This window comes from Sebastes fasciatus, chromosome 13, assembly GCF_043250625.1.
Source record: "Sebastes fasciatus isolate fSebFas1 chromosome 13, fSebFas1.pri, whole genome shotgun sequence".
Taxonomy (NCBI): domain Eukaryota; kingdom Metazoa; phylum Chordata; class Actinopteri; order Perciformes; family Sebastidae; genus Sebastes; species Sebastes fasciatus.
Window position 1 is genome coordinate 32,484,771 of NC_133807.1, and position 19,422 is coordinate 32,504,192.

Below are 19,422 nucleotides of genomic sequence, written 5' to 3' on the forward strand. Positions count from 1 at the left end.
TGGTGTGGGATTGGCGGGTGGAAGGTAGCAAGACAATAGAGAGCCTAAGTCCCGCCCCTTCCGGTGGACCGCCATGGGATCTTATTTCGGAAAAAAATATGAACAGTAGTGAGCGGAGAGAGATAAATATTTAGTTGATCCCGTTTGAATTGCGCCACGAATCACACATAAAATATATTTATCCCTCTCCGTTGACTACCGTTCATATTTTTTCCGACATAAAGTCCCATGGTGGTCCACCGGAAGGTGCGGGTCTTAGGCTCTCTATTAGGGTGAAGGGGTTAGGCGGGGGGGTGTATCCACAGGAGGGGACGAAAAGAGGGACCTTCTCAGCTCGTTTGCACCATGCACAAGCTCACTTACACAAACATGCAAAAGTCATGCACATTATAATCAATAGTGTTATTCTTCAAGTAAAGCGATGGTGCATTCTTAGAAGTATTAGAGCCTCGAGGAACCTTTTTGGGGTTCCTCACCGTTGCCACGGTGGAGGAACCTTTTCAATTAAAAAAATGTTCCTCGAGGAACCCTTGCAGGAGAGGTTACTCAAGGAAAACCCCTCAGAAAAGTTCTTCAAGGAACCGCTTTGTTGGTGGTCGACGGTTCGGTGGAACTAACGTTAAGCCAGATACAGTGATGTAACGTTTGCCGAGTAACTCGGGTTGCTCTAACGTTTGGGTTGCAGCGAATGCACAAACTCTTAACCCGCCAACACTGGACTTACCTTTTCGGACTTAGAGCAGGTCCAACGTTGTGTCTTCTGTCACAAGCTGCAAAGCACACTGTCTCTCTTGAACTGCTACTTCAGGCTGCGTCTGACAGTGGGAATTTGTAATATCGATTTGCATGGTAAAGAAACAAAAGTAGTTAACTAGCCAGTTTTGTTGTTAAAACATACCGTCAGATTATATACTGTTTGTCTAAAGCCGGCCATACACTGTACGATTGTAGCCCGTTTCTGGCCCGTATTTTGAGTCGCACAACTCATTTCGAGTCCTACTGAATTTCAGCTTCATCGGACGTCATTTGCCATCCTCCTGACCGGTCGATGAATTTCTGCAGACAGGATGGCACAGATGATGAAGGCAGCACGTTTCTGCCTTGTTAGCTTCGTGACCCGTATAGACCTCTGCTAACAAACAAGCTTTACCTGCCTCGGAGCTTTCAAACCAAACTTTATTGACAACGGTCAGCAGCCAGAACGGTCTGCAGGAGCCGACGGGAGGTGTTTTACAGTGTGATCACTCAGGTTGTGAGCTTTGGCTTTACATCGCAAACAATCTACTCGTACCGTAGGAGCAGGAAGTACACAACAAACATTTCTAAGATCATACAGGGTATGCCCAGCTTTATATTCTGTTTGGTTTCAACAGAATAAAGGTTTTCTGTAGCCTCATGGTTTCATTTTGGAAAAAAAGGGTTCCTCCAGGAACCCCACTAACAAGCAAGGTTCCTTGAATATCCCCAGAGTTCCTTGAGGCTCTCCTAACTCTAAGAGTGTAGTGAGCGTTACAACCATTAAAGGTTCATTAATCAACACACATGTAGACACACACAGAAACATGCGTGTGCAGCAGGGCTTGGAAGGTCCGCTAGACTTAATGTCCTCCGACTCGTTCCGTCCTGTGGATGGGTCAGACACACACACACACATGCACACAAACAAACACACACACACAGTATCCGGTCATATCCACCTACACATAGATGTTATCTGTAATGGTAGAGAGAGCAGAAGGGGCTTGTCTTCAGTGATGTGTTTTCCTCAGAGAGCCTTTGGTTGCCATACAGAAGCAGTTCTTTTTTCTGTCACCCTTCATGTAGCAGCTCCAAGCCCCCCCCCAAGCAGCCTTTTTGTTCTATCTGCAAGTCCAATCTTCTCTTTGTCCTTTGGTTCTTTCGTCAATGCAGTTCTATTCTGTTTCCAGCCCCCTCCTCCTCCTCCTCCTCTCATCTCTGCATATTGCACCCCTCCCCCACATATGTACACTCCCCTCACCTGCCCTCTGCATGGCCGATAACCACCACTACGCACAGACCCCTGTCTGTCATATAATCAGCACAGACACAATGAATAACAACAAATTGACCACCTGTAACCTCTCTTGTGATGACAGTCTCATGAAACATCATTGGCAGATCACTGTGAGCCTCAGGGGGCAGCCGGCCAAACAGCCTGTAGGCGCAGGAGATCACTCCCATCGCTAACCATCGCTTTATCCACCTCCCTTCTACAGCACACCTGGGGCAAATAGTACTGACATGTTATACTCTTACTCTACCATAGAAATCTATACGTAGACGGCGCATTGACTCCTGGATCGTAGGTCAATGTGGGCGCCATATTGGACCTGGCAAGGCCTGTAACCCTCTACTAATGAACGGGGGAGCTACCGTTTTTCTAGATAAGAATCAATAAAATAAAAATCAATAAAAAAATGTAAAAGTGCAATTTATAGTTTCAAGGAAGGTAAACCAAACTTGTTTTCTTCGGCTACTTTGTATTTACAGTCTACGGTTATTGTCCTATAAAGGATCTGTGATGTCCTCTTCAGGTTGTTACCTGTGTGGACTCAAACGTATTATTTGACCCAGGTTTTGCACCTCCAGCTGTCTCTTTCTCATATTTTTATTTTCAATCCCAACCTTACATCTCTTTCTCTCATCATCCTTTTGGTTTTACCTAGAGATGCACCGATCCAACTTTTTCAGTCCCGATACCGATAGTGATACCTGGGCTTTGGGTATCGGACGATTCGGAGTACCGATCCGATACCGGTGTTTGATTAATCAGCTGTATGCCTCACTGTGTGGAAGTGACCGGAATCATTCTTTTATGTGTAGGGAAACATCAGGCCTGATTTAAACATTGCTTTCTTAGCTTTGTAAAACAAAATTTAACAAATAAATACACGTTTTTATTTTATTTATACAAATTTATTTTTTATTTTTTATTAAAGTAATAAATCGTACACCAGCAACTTGGTAAAACATCTTCAAAGTTAACAGGAATTACAGTTCAGGTACAAACATTTTTAATTCAGCCAAAAAATTGTCAAACTTTAAAAGGGAATTGAAATTCCAGTGTATAATGTATACAGTATATGAAAATAGAATAGAATTTAATAGATCGGATCCATGGTAACCGATACCCGATGCAGCTATTTGAGTCAGTATCAGTCCGATATCCGATCCGGCATCGGTATCGGTGCATCCCTAGTTTTACCCTCAAACATTTCTTAAAGCCTCCTCCCTGAACTAAAAGGCAGACCCTCTACCCCCCTGCCCAAAAACCTAACATGCTTCTACATGCATGGTTTTGGCTTCCCTAACACATTAATCTGCCCCGTGATAATTACCACAGAAGGTCGTCATCTCTGTGTTTACCTCCCGTACCACTTTCCCTAAGCACCCTGCCAATGAGAGAAATCCAAACCTCACCTTTGACCTCCCAACCAGCCCACAGAACAATGACCCGTCTAGCTCCGCTGCTTTTAACCTTCGACCTCCTCTGTCCTGAAGAGACAGCAGAGCCTTCAGGCAGGACCGCTTTCTCACAGACACCGCCAACCGAGTGTGGTGATGTTCCTTTCTTTTGTTTCTTTCTCTATTTTTGGTCACAGTTTCTCTCTACACGCTCCAGCTCATAACCTATTAACCTATTGATTTCTATTTCTCTATCATCTCTTTCCCTGAAGCTTTCCCTTTCCACTCTTATTATATCTATTTTCTGGCAGAAGAAATATTTCTTTTCACCTCCTATCTCCTACATATACCTCGATTATGTTCGCCTTAAACAATCATTTTGCATCTTAGCACCAAAACAACACTTCCATGGTGGCCATTTCTTCTTTCTTTTTTCCACACAATGCTGCTCTCTCTCACCTATTAACCCTCCAAGTCTGTGCCCATTTTCCACACATTAGACATCAGATAATTAGAGCCAGTCGCTCTATTATTCCAGCCTAGCTCCATCGTCTATAAATGATTCCCTTCAATAACAGCCACGTTAAAACAATTCATTTTAATGTCGCCAACAGAGGATGCTTTCTGTGTACGGCTGTGCAGCTGCTTGTCCTGAGAGGCATTATTGCGTGTGCATCGCATGCTGCATGAGGGTGGGATGTGCAAGAAGGGTTTTGGGGGTGGAATAGAGATTAAAAAAAAGTGTTGATGAATGGATTAAAGGAGATGCATTTAATAAGGATGTGTGGGGGGGGGGGGGGTGCATGATACGCTGCATGTTTGGGTTGTCGCCGTCTTCTGTCACCAAACACACACACACTGTCATCTGTGAGTTGTGTCTCTATATCGTCCGTTTCAATTATAAAACCAACAAGACTTCTAAAGGATCAAACCAATAAACGAAAAGCAAAGTGTTCCCCTTCCTTAGACTGGTCCCTTGGTAGTTTTTGGTTTATTGGTTTATCATCTGGTCTCTGTTGTTTTTCACTGTGAACCTCCAAACCCTCCAAAGAGGGGAGCTCTGCATAATGATAGTAGCTGCTGCTCAGCCTGTCCTCCTGTTTCCTCAAGGATGGCTCGCCAGTTTAGCCAACCTGTGAGATCAACAAACTTGTAGATGACATTATGAAATAAATTAATATACAAGTCAAGGGACGAATCTGAAAAAAAAAAAAAAGTCTTCATTTAATACCTTTGCACTCACAGGTTCTCTCACAAGGCAAATATGTGAATCCCTACAATTTGTTGTCACTAGGGCTGGGCGGTAAACCGGCTTCATCACCGTCATCGGTGTCACGTTCGGCCACGACATGGATTTTACAAAACACTCATTACCATGATAAACACACACACACGACGGAGATAAACACCCACACAGGATGTCTGTGGTTACGTACAGGCTACCGCCGTTCCGTTTCGTTGAGGAACCTTTTACTTTTCATTTCAGTGCCCATATTAACCATTTAGAGCAGCCACACAGACCGGGTGAGCGGCGCGATCGTTTTCTCCGTCTATTCTGGCTTAGAACTGCGCGCATCCCTCAGAAAAAATTAGGCGACACGAGGCGAATCTCTAGTTGAGCCGCGCTGCTCATGGTCCATGTGTCTTCTGTACAGTACCGGTCCAACAGCGCTGGACTCTATACGCTGGATATTTTTAAACTCTTTCTTCATGTGGGTTAAGATGTAAAAGGTTCTGTCAGCTTTCTGTTTCTTCAGAGATGTAAATTCAGTTAGATGTGATGTCATTCTCAGTTTGGCTGTGGTGAAAAGAGATGAAAAAACTTTGAAATAATAAAACAACAGTCGGCTAAATATGTGAAATAACAAAACATTTTTTTTTACAAATATTCTATAGTGCTGAGATCCAGGTTGCTCGACAGTCAGCTACAGTTCACTCACAACTGAAAACAACAGCACGACATGATGTTATTATTATACCCCCGCGACAATGTAGTCGGGAGTATTTAGCGGTGTGCGTGTCCGTCCTTCCGTCCGTCCTTCCGTCCGTTCGCGTGTCACACTTTCGTTTCCGGAGCAAAACTCTGAAACTATTGAACTTAGGAACTTCAAATTCGGTATGATTGTTGACGGCGTGATCTAGTTGTGCCTTTTGAGGGTTAGAAGTCCAGGGTGCCCAATAGTTAATTAGTTAATGCCCATGAATTCCATTAGTTCCAAAAGGGCGAAACCTTTGGCCCTACTTTAGTAAGGGTCAAGCAGTAAGCGGGAGTATGTGAGCCATGCTCACTTTCACATTATGGTGCAGGCTACTCCTCCCAAAACACATGTAGGCCTATAACTCGTTTTCAATTTGGAGCCAATAAACACATCTGTCTTTAAAAAACATATTTTTTCTTTCATAAGATATGTCTCCTTACAATAGAAAGAAGGGAGTAGCCCTTTTCATTTTGTAATACCGTCAGCGCAAAGACCAAAAGAAATACCGTGATCCAGCCCTAGTCGTCACCGCAGCACTGAATATCAAATAATTCGACCCTGTAGTCTGAGCCGTTTGTTACAGGCAGACAGACGGAGTCGGAGCCGGCTACAGATACGATGCACAGCTCCTTCAAACCTCCTCCCTTCTCCCCGCTCCCCCCGTCACCGACTCCCTCTTGTCACCTGGAGGTTCCACATAACACGCCCCCCCATTTCCTCACCGCTCTCACCCTGATTGGCTCTCACCCAACAGAGACTGCTCCGCATGGACCTGCCCGTGGCCGACGACAACACGGTCCACTTCAACTCCACCCTCATGGCGTTGATCCGCACGGCGCTGGACATCAAGATCGCCAAGGGTACGGAAGGTTTGGAATCCCCCTCTTTACCTCCTTTGCCCAATTTTCACCGTGCTTTCTTCTCCTCTTTTTCTCATTTCCCCCTGTAGTGCAGTGCTGTCTGCTATTTCTGTGCTGAACCCAGAAACCTTCAGCTGTTCCTGACGCTTCTCCTACTGTAGCTTAAGTACAGCGTGATTCCTCTGGCGGTAGACGTGTAGCATGTTGTGTGTGTGTGAGGCTGAGATCCTGTGGAATCAAAGTTCTGACACTTAAAAACTGAATCACCTGTGTACATTTCTCAGTGCAGTTATGATTTGATCATATCATAACCTTACTAATACAAATCTTCTGTTTGTTTGTCTTTGTTTTCACGTCTGTGTGTCCTCTCTTACACCTTCTATCTTCTATCAATCTGAATGGGCTTGTGTGTGTGTAAACTGTTTGACTTTGTGCACGTCCACGTATATCTGTATGCATGCGCGTGCTTGTTGAATGTGCCTAGGTGGCGTCGACAAGCACCAGATGGACGCAGAGCTGAGGAAAGAGATGATGGCGATCTGGCCCAACCTCTCCCAGAAGACTCTGGATTTGCTGGTGACGCCGCACAAGTGTAAGTTGCAGAGTGTTGCGCGGGCGCAGCGACGTGGCTGGCTCGGACGCCGCAGCCACCACTGTGCCGCCCAGTGCTCCGACGTTGTTTTTCTCTTCTTCACGCCACCTTGAGGACCGCTTCTCTCAGCCAGTCTCTCTCTCTCACTGCTGCACCCTCTGATACAGCCGGCACATCCACACACACACACACACACACACACACACACACACACACACACACACACACACACCACAGATCTATGAAGAACATGAAGAACTTCACTCTTTCAGCTACAGAAACCACACTCACCAGTATAGACTCACTACCAGTCTGAGGCCCTGTTCACACCTGGTATTAACATGCGTCCTCAGTGATCGGATCACAAGTGGACAGCTCTAAGCAGAGGTGTGAATGCACTCAAGACGCATTGAGATCGGATCTCTCAGACCACATTCAGAGGTGGTCTGGGCCACATATGACCTCATTCTTTTAGCAGTGAATATGTCCTGGGCCGCGTTAATGACCGTGAGGACAGTCCGACCAGGCCGACAGTCGCACCGGGAGCAGGGAGCCCCGTCATGGTGTGCGGCGAGGTCCGGGAGGGGAGCGCTGTAAAGCTGCACCCTCTGACTCGTGCGTGCGTTAGACTACTTGGTCCGTGTTTCAAGACGGGTCGGGTCGGTTGCAGACATCGCCGCAGACCCCTGGCGCTTTTTACGTGAGAGGGCGCAGCGAGCACTTTGTCCACGGCCCCGGGAAGCACCTTCGCCCCGAGTCTTTCCAAGCCGACCTAGAGTCGGTCGCGGCGCACCACCAGAAGTACTCGTATCGGTACTCGGTATCGGCAAGTACCCAAATGTAAGTACTTGTACTCGGTCTGAAAAAAGTGGTATTGGTGCATCCCTAACGGACATGCATGTAATATGACGTCACAGCGTCCGCTGTATCAGCCGTGTGTTCACTACGTGTTTATTTGCATATAGAGCGGGAAGGTGAGATCGGATCCCAGGTGGTCTCTCACATGGAGACGCATTCTAACGCCAGGTGTGAACAGACGTACTTAGAGCTGTCCACTTGTGTTGGGATCACTCAGGATGTTAATACCAGGTGTGAACAGAGCCTCAGTCCCCCCACCCCCCAACACTCCTCCACCTCTCTGTGCCGGAGATCAGAGGGTGCCTCACTATAGATCAACTCTCTATAGACGTCTTTTCACTCCAGCGGCGGTCAGCTGCGTGCACTAGGCTGGCTGTGCTCGATAGAACACATACTGTATATATTTTTAGTGTTATTACACAGAGAACAAATGCACAGGTGCTAACGCACTTAGCTGCATGATACAGCAGTTGCTTTAGTTTGTTTAATGCATGACATCTGCTATCAAAATGTATTGTGTATTTAGCATTAAAATTTCCTCATTAACAGTCTAAATATCACAGGTTCTATCTTTGATTTATTTCTTTTTTTGGGGATAAATTTGTGTTGCGATCACATGATTGCAGATTCCCGGAGCGACTGTTTGAGATGTTACGATATTTTACCTGTGACAGATATATAGTGCTAAACTAAAGTAAAAAAAACAATCTGTCTGTGAAAAGACTATGTGCTCAGTGTTGTGTGTGATATGTTTCTCTGTTTTGTGTGCATGCCTCACCCCCTTTCTACCATTCCTCGCGCTCAGGGTCCCATACCAAAAGGTCTAATCTTGCAGGGTAACTTGTCATTCTCTCAGCAGCCACAGACCTGACAGTGGGGAAAATCTACGCCGCCATGATGATCATGGAGTACTACCGGCAGAGCAAGATCAAGCGCTCGCAGGCTCTTCGTGATGAGCAGGTACTGCTGTCTCGAGGAGAACGGCGCTCTACTCTTCCTCTCTACCTGCATCCGACCACTTTAAAGTGAAAAGGCAGACTGACGCACTGAAATCAAAGGCTGCAGGGCTGTAGTACCCATTCACATGAGCCTGGGCTGTGACAACGGGAGGAGGCTTTTATTCAGTCACCTAAAAGGGTCAGCCGGGGGGGGGGATGAACATATCATTTTAGCAATCTAATGCAATCTCCTATATGCTTATATTCCTTCTCTAACAGCCAAAACAGTGCTGCCATCTGCTGGGCAAAGTGTGTTACTTCTTAGTTTTAGCATTGGCAGAAAAAACACTTCATTTTACAGGTCTGCAAATTTCATGGTAATTAGGTGATAATTAGCAAGTAACCTATTTGAAATTTCTTTGGAATTACTGCCAAATTATGCCAATATTTACCTAAAAACTGATCGAAAATAAGGGCGCAAAACATGTGATCATTGTGATGAAGGTAACTCAGTTTATAGTCTAAGTATATAGTATATAAGTCTAATGTAATGAGGGCCAAAGAGACAATGTACTACGGAGTATTAGGGCCACATTGAGGGAAAAAACATCTGAGATTTACACAATAAAGTCAGAATATTACGAGAAAAAAAGTCGTAATATTACGAGAATAAAGTGTTAACTGTGGTGAGACACACACAATGATGAGATTTGTGCCTGATCAGAAGTGTCTTCTACTAGTTTTCCACCTCCGTTGAAGAGCAGCGCTCAGCTGTTTCTCAAGCCTAAGGGCCCTATTTTAACCATTATATGCTATTTTAGCATAATTATTAAATAATGTTTACAATAAAGTCATTTTGGAAACATGTTGAGGTAAATATTGAAGGTAATTTAGCAGTAATTCCAAAGAAATTTCAAATCGGTTACTGGCTAATTGCCATGAGATTTGCGGACCTGTTAAATGAAATGATTTCATACCGAGGTGTTGCAGTTATTTAGCAGTTTATATGTCTGAGACTGTTTGTGTGTTTAAGCAGGCTGAAGTGTTGTCACAGCCCCTAAAGGTGCCCCGTGCCTGAGCATCATGGGAGTCCGTTTGCTGAGCTCGATTCTCTCCCGTGTCGACTGCTTGTAATGACACCGTACCTCCTCGCTCCTCCCCGTCACCCATGCTTGTAAACCTCGGACTGCTCGATCTGCATTATGATATTGCTGCACCCCCCTAACCCTTCAGGTCAATGACAGACCCAGAATATCAAAATCACAACATTGGAAATGTTGCACTGGAGTTGTATTGCATGTGTAACGGGTTGATGACCACTCTGAAGCTGTGAAAGGTGGTTATTAGGGTTGAAACGTCTTAAGTAGATGAATGACAATGAATGTAGCATTGTCCCATCATGCATTTCACCTGCTATATGTTCCCCTCCACAGGAATGTTGCAGTGTTTATCTGCCACGATGTCCTCCACCCCTCCTCTGAACGAGGCCCCTCTATTATGATTTATCCACTTCTACTGTTGAGAACGTCTTATCTTTTTCTAAATGTATTTTCTGATATCAACATTTAGAGTATTTCGATCCCTCATCAGATGACAACTGATCATCAGATAAATCCCCAGAATGACCCTGAGCTCCAGACACTTCCTCACTGGACCTTATAAAGCACTCTGATGGTTCGAGGACCTGGACCTGGACGCCTCAAAGGGTTACCAGGTCCCAGAATGCACTCTGAGTCCACCCATCTCTTTCTCCTGCTAGCTGCTGGGCATCAGTTGCTCAAGAGTCCCCCCCCCCCCTCACATTTATTCCTCCATTACCTCTTTTGCCTGGCCTCGCTTCAGCCGACAGCCCCCCCAACCCGTCCCCTCTCTCGACATGTTCCCTGCTCTGCCCCCCTTCTCCCTCCATTTCCCTGTCAGTCTGCCTGATAGCTGGCGACGGCCATGTTGTATATCTCACACAGAATCGAACGCCATTACTGTTTCAGCGCGTGGAGCCACCGTCCCCCACCCAGGATGGGGGTCCGGGACTTAACAACGCCCTCCCTCCACCTGAGACAACGGAGACTGTCAACAGCCTGTGAGTTTGGATGTTGGTTTGTTTGCAGTTTACAGGCGGGGTTTGTTGAAAGGAGACCAGTTAAAGGGAAACGTTGATAGTTTTCAACGCTGTGTTTTTTGTGTCTAAATGACTAAACAATTTCTCAATTTGGTCCAGTATTGAGGGAGAACGCTGTGGATGGCAGCTCCTCACGGACTGCAGTGTAATCCCATTGGGGCAAGCTGGCACCGTCATTCACGTCCACTAAAAGTGCTTATTAAGGCTAGGACAGGCTCTGATTGTTACTGTTATAAGTGTCCTACTCCTACTGTACGAGTAGATCGTTTGCGATCGTTAGCTGACGACCTGAGTGATCACACTGTACACGTAAAATAGAAGAAAAAAAACTGAGAGCATTTGACGGAGCGGACGCTACTGCATGAACGAGGCCCCGCCTCCAACGCCGTATCCAGTTCTCTTTATACATCCATTAATCTGTACGGGTCACAATGCTAACAAGGCAGAGATGTGCTGCCTTGATCATCTGTGCCATCCTGTCTGCTGAAACGTCTAAAACAAAAGAGGCAGCGGCGTGACGTTATATGGACTCGCTGTGGCGAGGAAGACCTGGCTACGTTTTACTAGCTATATCTATTGTAGCCTACATTGATATCTTGATAGCTTCGCTCTGATTACTGTAAAAAGAGGAGAGAAAAGGCGCTGACGTTGGGGAATCGGCTGCTCTGCTTCAACTGTGCGAGAGTCAGAAATTCCTCCGACCAGAGGAGTTAAAATGAGATGTCCGACTCTAAAATGAGTCGTGCGGCTCAAACTTCATACCAGAAACGGGCTTAAATCGTACAGTGTATTCCAAGCTTTAGTGTTATCTCAAAGATTTTCAATGTCATGGCTGAATATTTCAATGATTTCGATAATATGGATGAGGTCTTTGAATTCGAGCCAGGGTATACGGATATTCAGATTTCACAACAAGACTTCTCCTCGTGCGAGACTTGGACACAATAACAAACAGAACGGATCGAGAGAAAGATAAGAAAGACATTTCATTTCTCTGTCGGGTCCTTTCCATAATGTTATCAGACACTTATAATAACAATCTGAGTCTGTCAGTGGCAAAAACAAGAGCTTTTAGTGGACGTAACGTTACATTGACGCTGCTCATTTGCCATCGCAGCTGGTTTCGCGACCAGTTTCAGAAATGATTGTCCCCGTTAGTCATTTAAACTCAAAAACACGGTTGAGAAATACAGAAGTTACCCTTTAAAGAAGATGTGTCTGTGTATTTGTATTTGTGTGTTTGTGTTTGTGTGTTTGTGTGCGTGTGTGTGTGTGTGTGTGTGTGTGTGTGTGTGTGTGTGTGTGTGTGTGTGTGTGTGTGTGTGTGTGTGTGTCTTATAGACCGGTGGAGGGGGGGGTCCCGGAGAGCCAATCATGGGTGACGGCTCGTGCTCAGGAGATGTCCCAGAAGGTCGGCAGCTGGAGCCCTGAGGGACACCCTGTGGACGGCCTGGGAAACATGAGCAACTCTCAGGTAGAAAGCTCACACACACACACACACACACACACACACCCAGGAACACACATCTAACAGCACCCACACACACACACACACACACACACACACACACCCAGGAACACACATCTAACAGCACCCACACACACACACACACACACACACACACACACACTACACAAATAAAATACACCCTTGTCACACACCGAGTTTGTGTGGACAAACACTCGAACACTCGAGCCATCCAACATCTGTTTCTACTTCCATGTCATTGCTACCAAATGAACTCCCAAAGAAACATTGAGGACACTTAAATGGTAAAATGATCTTCCATCTCCATTGAAAGCAGTGTCTGTCCCCTCTATTCATAACATAGACTGTATATAAAGATGGACGACATGACGGTGAAGACAAAACATCTGGATCGCCCCCTGGTGGCCGGCTGCAGTATCGCTCATAAACCCCGCCCCCCCTCCATGTTAGCGGATGAGACATGGGCCAAAGCCAAAGTACACGTCAAATAAATGTCATTCTAGGAAGTTCTTATCATGCTGATGCATGTTCATTTAAGTTTGGTTTAATTAGTTATGTGATGCTATAAAAAGGGCGTTAGATGTCATGATTGACAGCTGCTCTGAGTGAAGGAGTCACGCAGACAGAGGCTCGGGAAGGAGTGTTGTAACTTTAACTTTCCATAACTGTCACGGGTCTGTGTAATAGAACATGTGTCAATTGGATGGTAAATGTAGTTCTACAGATATTATGGTTAGTTGTTGTGTCTTTCTAGCCAAACAGATACTGTGGTGCTAACAGTACTCTGGCTCCAAATGACATCACAATAGAGCTGCCTAATTAATCAAATATTATTTGCGCTCACAATTTTGGCTTCCCGCACTTAAAGTCAGGGTAGACGATGGTCTCCACTATTTGTTATATCGGTTGAAATGGTCTTTACACCCCGACAGCGATCCATTACTGATGAGCTCTGAAAAAGGAGCGGTAAAGAGCCGTCATCTGTAGCTGCTGTAATCCTGTAAAAACGTCTACCAATCATTGCCTCGCGGTCCGCTTGGAAAGAACCAATCAGATGCCTCCCTGCCTCCTTGCTCGTCGTACTCTACCCTTGGCGTGCACCAGCCTGAACTCAAAGCGCGTCGCCGCCACACGTTTCCTGGTGAATGGAAGAGAAAGCTCAGCGTATCAAAAATATATTTATAAATAAATCAATCTAAAATCTATTTTATATTTCCTAAACTAACAGACAGCCACCAGCCGGTGATGGAGATGTTTTGACTTCACTTTTTGGGGAGCCGTCGTGCCGCTGCACGCGAACCCTGAAGCGGCAGCCTTTGAGAAACCTTCCTGCTGTTCAGCGTAGAAGAGTAATATACTGTATATTACTCGTCTTGCACATAATGCAATGAATTCAACTGAAGAAGAATCATATTTTAAGTCTTATTTTGATGCAAAGATTTGTCATTAGCAGGAATGTAGCACAACTTGGAAGTGAAAGCACAAAGCAGTGCTCTGTTTCAAATCAATGAATAATCGTGATGAATAATCGTGATGAATAATCGTGATGAATAATCGTGATGAATAATCGTGCCGTAATGGTGCAGCCCTCCGTCAAAATGGCAGGATGGCAGCTCCAGTATCCGGGATAGTTTGGCTTCACTTTTGTACAGTAGGAGGAATCGGAGGAGACGCGTCATCCATCTATATATATATACAGTCTATGATTGGTACCCCCCCCCCACCCTGTGTGTGTTACATGAATTAGACGAAGACATCAGGACATCAGGTTTGTGTTCCCCTTCATTATAACTGAGGTTAAAGTAGAAATACAGTTTCATGTTCTTATCGTTCCAGTCCAATCAATATGAACTTCTGCTTATGGTTGAGGATCCAAAGCCTCCTCAGAGCTCCTACTGTCCCACCTTTACTGCCTTTATTGTTTCTACTCAGCAGGTCATTCTCATGTCTCCGATGTGGGCTTTTCAGTTAGCATCGACATGACGTTAAACCTTTCTTTGATTAGCTCCATCTCTCAAACCTGTCTCTTCTTCACACAATGTTTTTTATCTCGCTGAATTTTTTCCTTCACCGTACGTTTTCCACATTTCATTATCTCGAGTCTATCTTGCCTCTGTTTTCTCAGAGTGGTTCATGTCTTCTGTCCCCGCCCGCCCCCCCATGCTGTTAAACCTCTCTGCTTGTAGACCTCCTGGAGGGGTCGGCCCCTGTAACACACTTCTCCATATCGGTCAACAGAGGTCTGGAGAAGTTTAATCCCAGGAGTTGGATAGAAGAGAGTGGCTTCATTCAAACCAGTTTGAATGATAACCTACAGTCAGAATCATTAAACACCAACAGGAGATGTTAGACGACAAAAACACCACCCAAACGCTTAACGAGATGAGTCAGTGAGCAGCGAGCACATGCTGCCAGTGGTTTAGCATTTTTCATAATTTACAGTTTATTATTTAGTTCTATTTAATGACTGAATGAATGAAATAGCTGACACTCCATCTCAGCTAATGATTTAAACTTAAACAACAACAACAAAAAGAGCCACAGCAGAGGCCTGGACTACGAAGCAGGATTTAGGGTCATCGAGGTAACTTCAGGGTTTAACCCTTTAGGGGTTTTCAGTCCTACGACGGTGGATCACTTCTCACTGGGGTAGATCGTCATGGTGAACACCTGACCTGCTCCGGAGCTCCGTTATGTTCCAGATAAGAGATCAACTCGTATGAAAGCACCGCCGACTGACCAATCAGAGCTCGCTGAGCAGATCATATGATAATATTACACACATATGAAGAAGTTACAGTCATAATCCAGACTGAAAACAACACAGTTTAAACTGACAGATGCAGGAAGGACAGCTGGCTGGGTGCTGTGGGTGTTTACTGCTTTGAATTATGTTTTTATATTTATTTTTTTGCTTGCTCTCAAGTCCGTTTCACACCGCCGGAGACGGGGACGCAGCTGAAAGAAGGCTGAAATAGTCACACACGCCACAACATAATCAATATCATAATGTAAACTACTGTAATCTATTCATTCATACTATTTTTAAAGCTAGTTATATAACACTGCTCCATCTAGATGACTATATCTGACTTTTGAGTGTTCCGTTAAATTAATAAATCTGTTAATTTACGCATTCACACATCGGCAATTTCTTCTTTTGCCAGCTGTCCTTCCTGCGTTTGGCAGCTTCAACTATGTTACATTTATTCTGGATTATGTGTTTAACTTCTTCCTATTTGTTTAATATTATAGTTTGCTCTTCCTTTGTAAAAATGTGCCGCTCACTTGTCCTGTTAACCCCGCCCTTTTTCATGTGAATAGCCAGCCTGAGAAACCCTGGGCTGATTTACCGAGTTGATAACCACCGTCGTAGGTTGGATCTCTCGGTTGTTAGGGTTGGTTAAACCAGATAAGGAGAAGATACCATGTTGAACTTGCTTCGTAGTACAGGCTTCTGCTGCCAGATTGAGCTCCACTTTATCGCGGTTATACTCCAAACTAAATTGGCATATTTGCGCGTGGGAATATCAGCATGGTGAGACAACTGCAACGTGTGCAAACCAGCCAACCGAAGTTGTCCTAATTTTTACGCTAAACCTTCCGTACTGTCTACAATGCATCAGCGCCTGCACGATGGCCAACGCCGTCATATACGGGTTCTCTGCTGTGACTCACAAGCTTCTCCATCTGGCGTCGACGCCATCAAACAAAGAATTTAGCTTGACGCTCCATTTCTAACAGCAGCCTTTGCAAACGGTTATATTTGGAGTATAGTCACGATCTTAAGATTCATTCATCGCACAATTTAAAACTAAGACAACAATGAGTCCCTCCTCGCACTCACACACTTCTGACCTCTCTGAGACCCTCAATTCTCTGCTTTCTTTGGATAACAAACTCTCCCACCTACCCCCCCTCCCCCCCATAACCCCTACTCCCTGTCAGTTTTCACGGCAGCGTCACACCATCTCCTGCTCTCCTGCTCTGTTTTCAGACGGTAGAGATGAGAGAGATGGAGCAGGATGGTTACTCGGATACCGAGCACTTTCCACCAATGGAAGGCCACGGCAGGGCCGCTTCCATGCCCCGCCTCCCAGGCGACAACCAAGTGAGCAGCATTCTCACCTTTCCACTCTCTTTCTATTTCCCCCCATCGTCTCTGTTCCTCATCTCCTTTTTGTTTTTGAAAAGATCATTTCCTCAAAAGGTCTGACTTAAAGATTTATTGCTGTGGTTACTCGAATCCATGTTGGAGATAGTTTGCAGGGCCGGCGTAAGGCATAGGCCATATAGGCGGCCGCCTAGGGCAGTGGTTCTCAATCTTTTTACACCACATACCACCTCAGAATTTGACTCTCCAAGTACCACCATTATGACCAGATGACATTATATGAACCGTACAGGACTGACTGTTTTTGGGTCGTAATGTTTCCATTAACAAAACTTAACAAAACAGAGAATCCCCCAGCATGCACTGCAGGTCCAAAGAGCCCTATTTTTTCAGGGAATGGTAGCCTACTGTACACAGTACTCTACTGTACTTTGTTATTGTCATCTATAGTTTGCATAAAAACACACAATTCAAATGCTTATGATTATTTGAATATTTGCTTTGATTGAAAACATCTTGGCCAGCTGCTTAGAGCTAGTGTCAGGAAGTTAAACAGGTTATAATTCTCTCTCTAATATCTATTTTATATTGATGTTTATAACTTAATTTTATGATAACGTTTGAACACATCATGATAATGTTGTAATTTACCTTCACTGAACAGTCATTTTTCCTGAGCCGACTTTGAACGCCTCATAATAACAACTCAATGGCACCTCCGTTATTGTTAGTAGCTCCGTTATTTAACCAAGCAGGACTGTGCTGCCCACCGACTGCTAACAGCTAACGTTACTAACTCTCCTCCTGATGATTTCAACACAGATTTGTTGTTCACAGTGTCGCTTTATCAGGGAACAATAGGGTGCGTCCTCTCAGGTTTAGTAGCGCCACGCTGTTGAGCGCTTTTTTTTCTCTTCATCGTGTCTCCGGTCCCAAACAAAACTGAAACATGATACAGCGTGTGTATGCGTCATTGTGCAGCGTAAAGTGGGAAAGCATCAATACAGAGGAATCGATAGTCAGAGATTCCTCAGCGCACCACTAGAGAGAGCATGCGTACCACCAGTGGTACTGGGTTCGGGGGGTTGCACCCTAACCCTAGTGCGGCGCCGCCTGGAGGAGGCTCCAAATCCAAATTTCGCTGAGGGCACCAAAAGGACTAGAGCCAGCCCTGAAGGTTTAGCACAGGGTCAAAAGGGATTCCTCCTTTTTGTAGTTACATTTTTAAGCCAGCAGTAATGTGACTGTCGTTAAACAAGATGTGCTATCATGACAATATTTCTGGCTAAAACATGGACATGTGTTTTGCTGAAATGTTGACCTCCAACAACGTGAATTCAAGAGGACCACAGCAAAGGCAAAGTGAGACCTTCTGCTCCTTTTCTCTTCTACTTCCTGTTGTCGTCTTCTCTCTCTTCCTCTCATCCTTCCACCTTGCATGGATGGTTTTTAACCCGTGGATGTCCCGTTTCCATCCAACACACTCATCCATTTTATATTGTTTCATACCCACGGTGAGTGCTCTGGTTGTCACATACACACAACATACTTTAAATACACACATACTGGACATACAGTTTACACACTTCTCTGCCCGCTGTTATCTCCTCGATTTATCTTAACTAAACTGTCTCTTCCTTCCTATCAAAGGTTTTGCCTGTGCTGAACTCTTTTTGTATTTTGGGGGCTTTTTGTTTATTCAACCAGGACTGGAACCAGCATGATATTGCGTGCTACAGACGTGTGTGTGTGTGTGTGTGTGTGTGTGTGTGTGTGTGTGTCTGCGTGCGTGTGCGTGTGCGTGTGCGTGTGTTAGGCCTACATATGTGTGTATGTATATGGGTGTTGTGTACAGTATATGTGGGTGTTCTGCAGTTCTTTCTGTGTTCTCTGTGCTCCTTAAACTCACACTGTTTCTATCACTCTGTCAACCCGGTCTCACTCCCAACTCGTCAAATACCACCGATTGGTCAGCGCCCCTCGGCATCGGAAACCGACGCACGGCGACGCCCTTTAGCGTCAGTACGTGAAGAACCGAGCTTTCAACTAACGCCCAGTCTGGCCCGACTGGGCACGTCAGTCAGCAACGTGGCTGGATAAATATCATTTATATTAGACAGAAAGGGGTTAAGAAGTGTGTGCTCGTTTTTAAATAATAATAATAATGAAGTTTCTGCATTTTCCACTCCAGAATAAAAGCCTTGTGTTAACAAATGAAGGAATTGGAAAGGAAAAAAAATGCTAGAGGGCTTTTATTTTGAAACGGAAGCAGGAACTCTTCAGTTAAATCTTTTTTTTCATGTGACATATTCTACATATATAGACATTGCAATTGTAGTAATGTTGCTGGTATGATGTCAATATACTGTCAAAGATAATTTTCACTATCTGTTTTTGCTGTGAACCGAACCGTGCACGGCACACGGAAAAAATAGGCAAGACCTCGAATCTCTATAGAAGACACTTTCAACCAGGAGACCGATGTTCGTGTCCCGTGTGAAACCAAAAGTTAACGTTGACGTATTTTGTCATGTCAGTCGCCCTGTGAGTCGCTAGTCAGTGAATTTTCCCAACCCTAACTAAAGCCGGGTACACACTGTATGATTTCAGCCCGTTTCTGACCCAGATTTTGAGACGCACGACTCATTTTAGAGTCGTACCGAATTTCAGCTTCGTAAGCCGTCGTTTGCCGTGCAGCGTACAGGGGGGGGCCGAGGACCGATTAACTCCTCCCGACCGGCCGTCGTCCATCCACAGACTCTTAAAACATTTTAATTACTTTTATTATGGCATACTATACTTACATTTTTATTTTTAATTTTTTATGAAATACTATATTGTGTTATTTTTATGACATTTTATTTTTATGGCATACTATGACATTTTTTATTACTTTTTTATGATAATAAATTATGACATTTTAATGACATATAATATAAATATTTTTATGGCAAACAATACATGACATTTTTATGACGTACAATATTCTTTTTCATGGCATACTATAATATGATTTTTTTATGATGTACATGGGCACAACTTACTTT

General features: G+C 44.7%; 1 protein-coding gene across 16 annotated transcripts in view; it reads left to right on the forward strand.

The window, feature by feature from the left end:
* Positions 1-19,422, forward strand: part of cacna1aa (calcium channel, voltage-dependent, P/Q type, alpha 1A subunit, a) — a 138,121-nt gene that overhangs the window by 103,693 nt on the left and 15,006 nt on the right. For 9 of the 16 annotated variants that reach the window (XR_012596825.1, XM_074656996.1, XM_074657003.1 and 6 more), the window contains 6 exons: positions 6,160-6,274; positions 6,750-6,857; positions 8,572-8,675; positions 10,618-10,733; positions 12,114-12,246; positions 16,259-16,372. Coding sequence is in view for 15 of the 16 variants with exons in the window: in XM_074656996.1 (XP_074513097.1) it covers positions 6,160-6,274; positions 6,750-6,857; positions 8,572-8,675; positions 10,618-10,733; positions 12,114-12,246; positions 16,259-16,372 (690 nt within the window). In the remaining variant the exon portion in view is untranslated. The remainder of the gene's footprint in view (positions 1-6,159; positions 6,275-6,749; positions 6,858-8,571; positions 8,676-10,617; positions 10,734-12,113; positions 12,247-16,258; positions 16,373-19,422) is intronic. The other 7 variants (XM_074657000.1, XM_074656999.1, XM_074656997.1 and 4 more) reach the window with 6 other exon arrangements.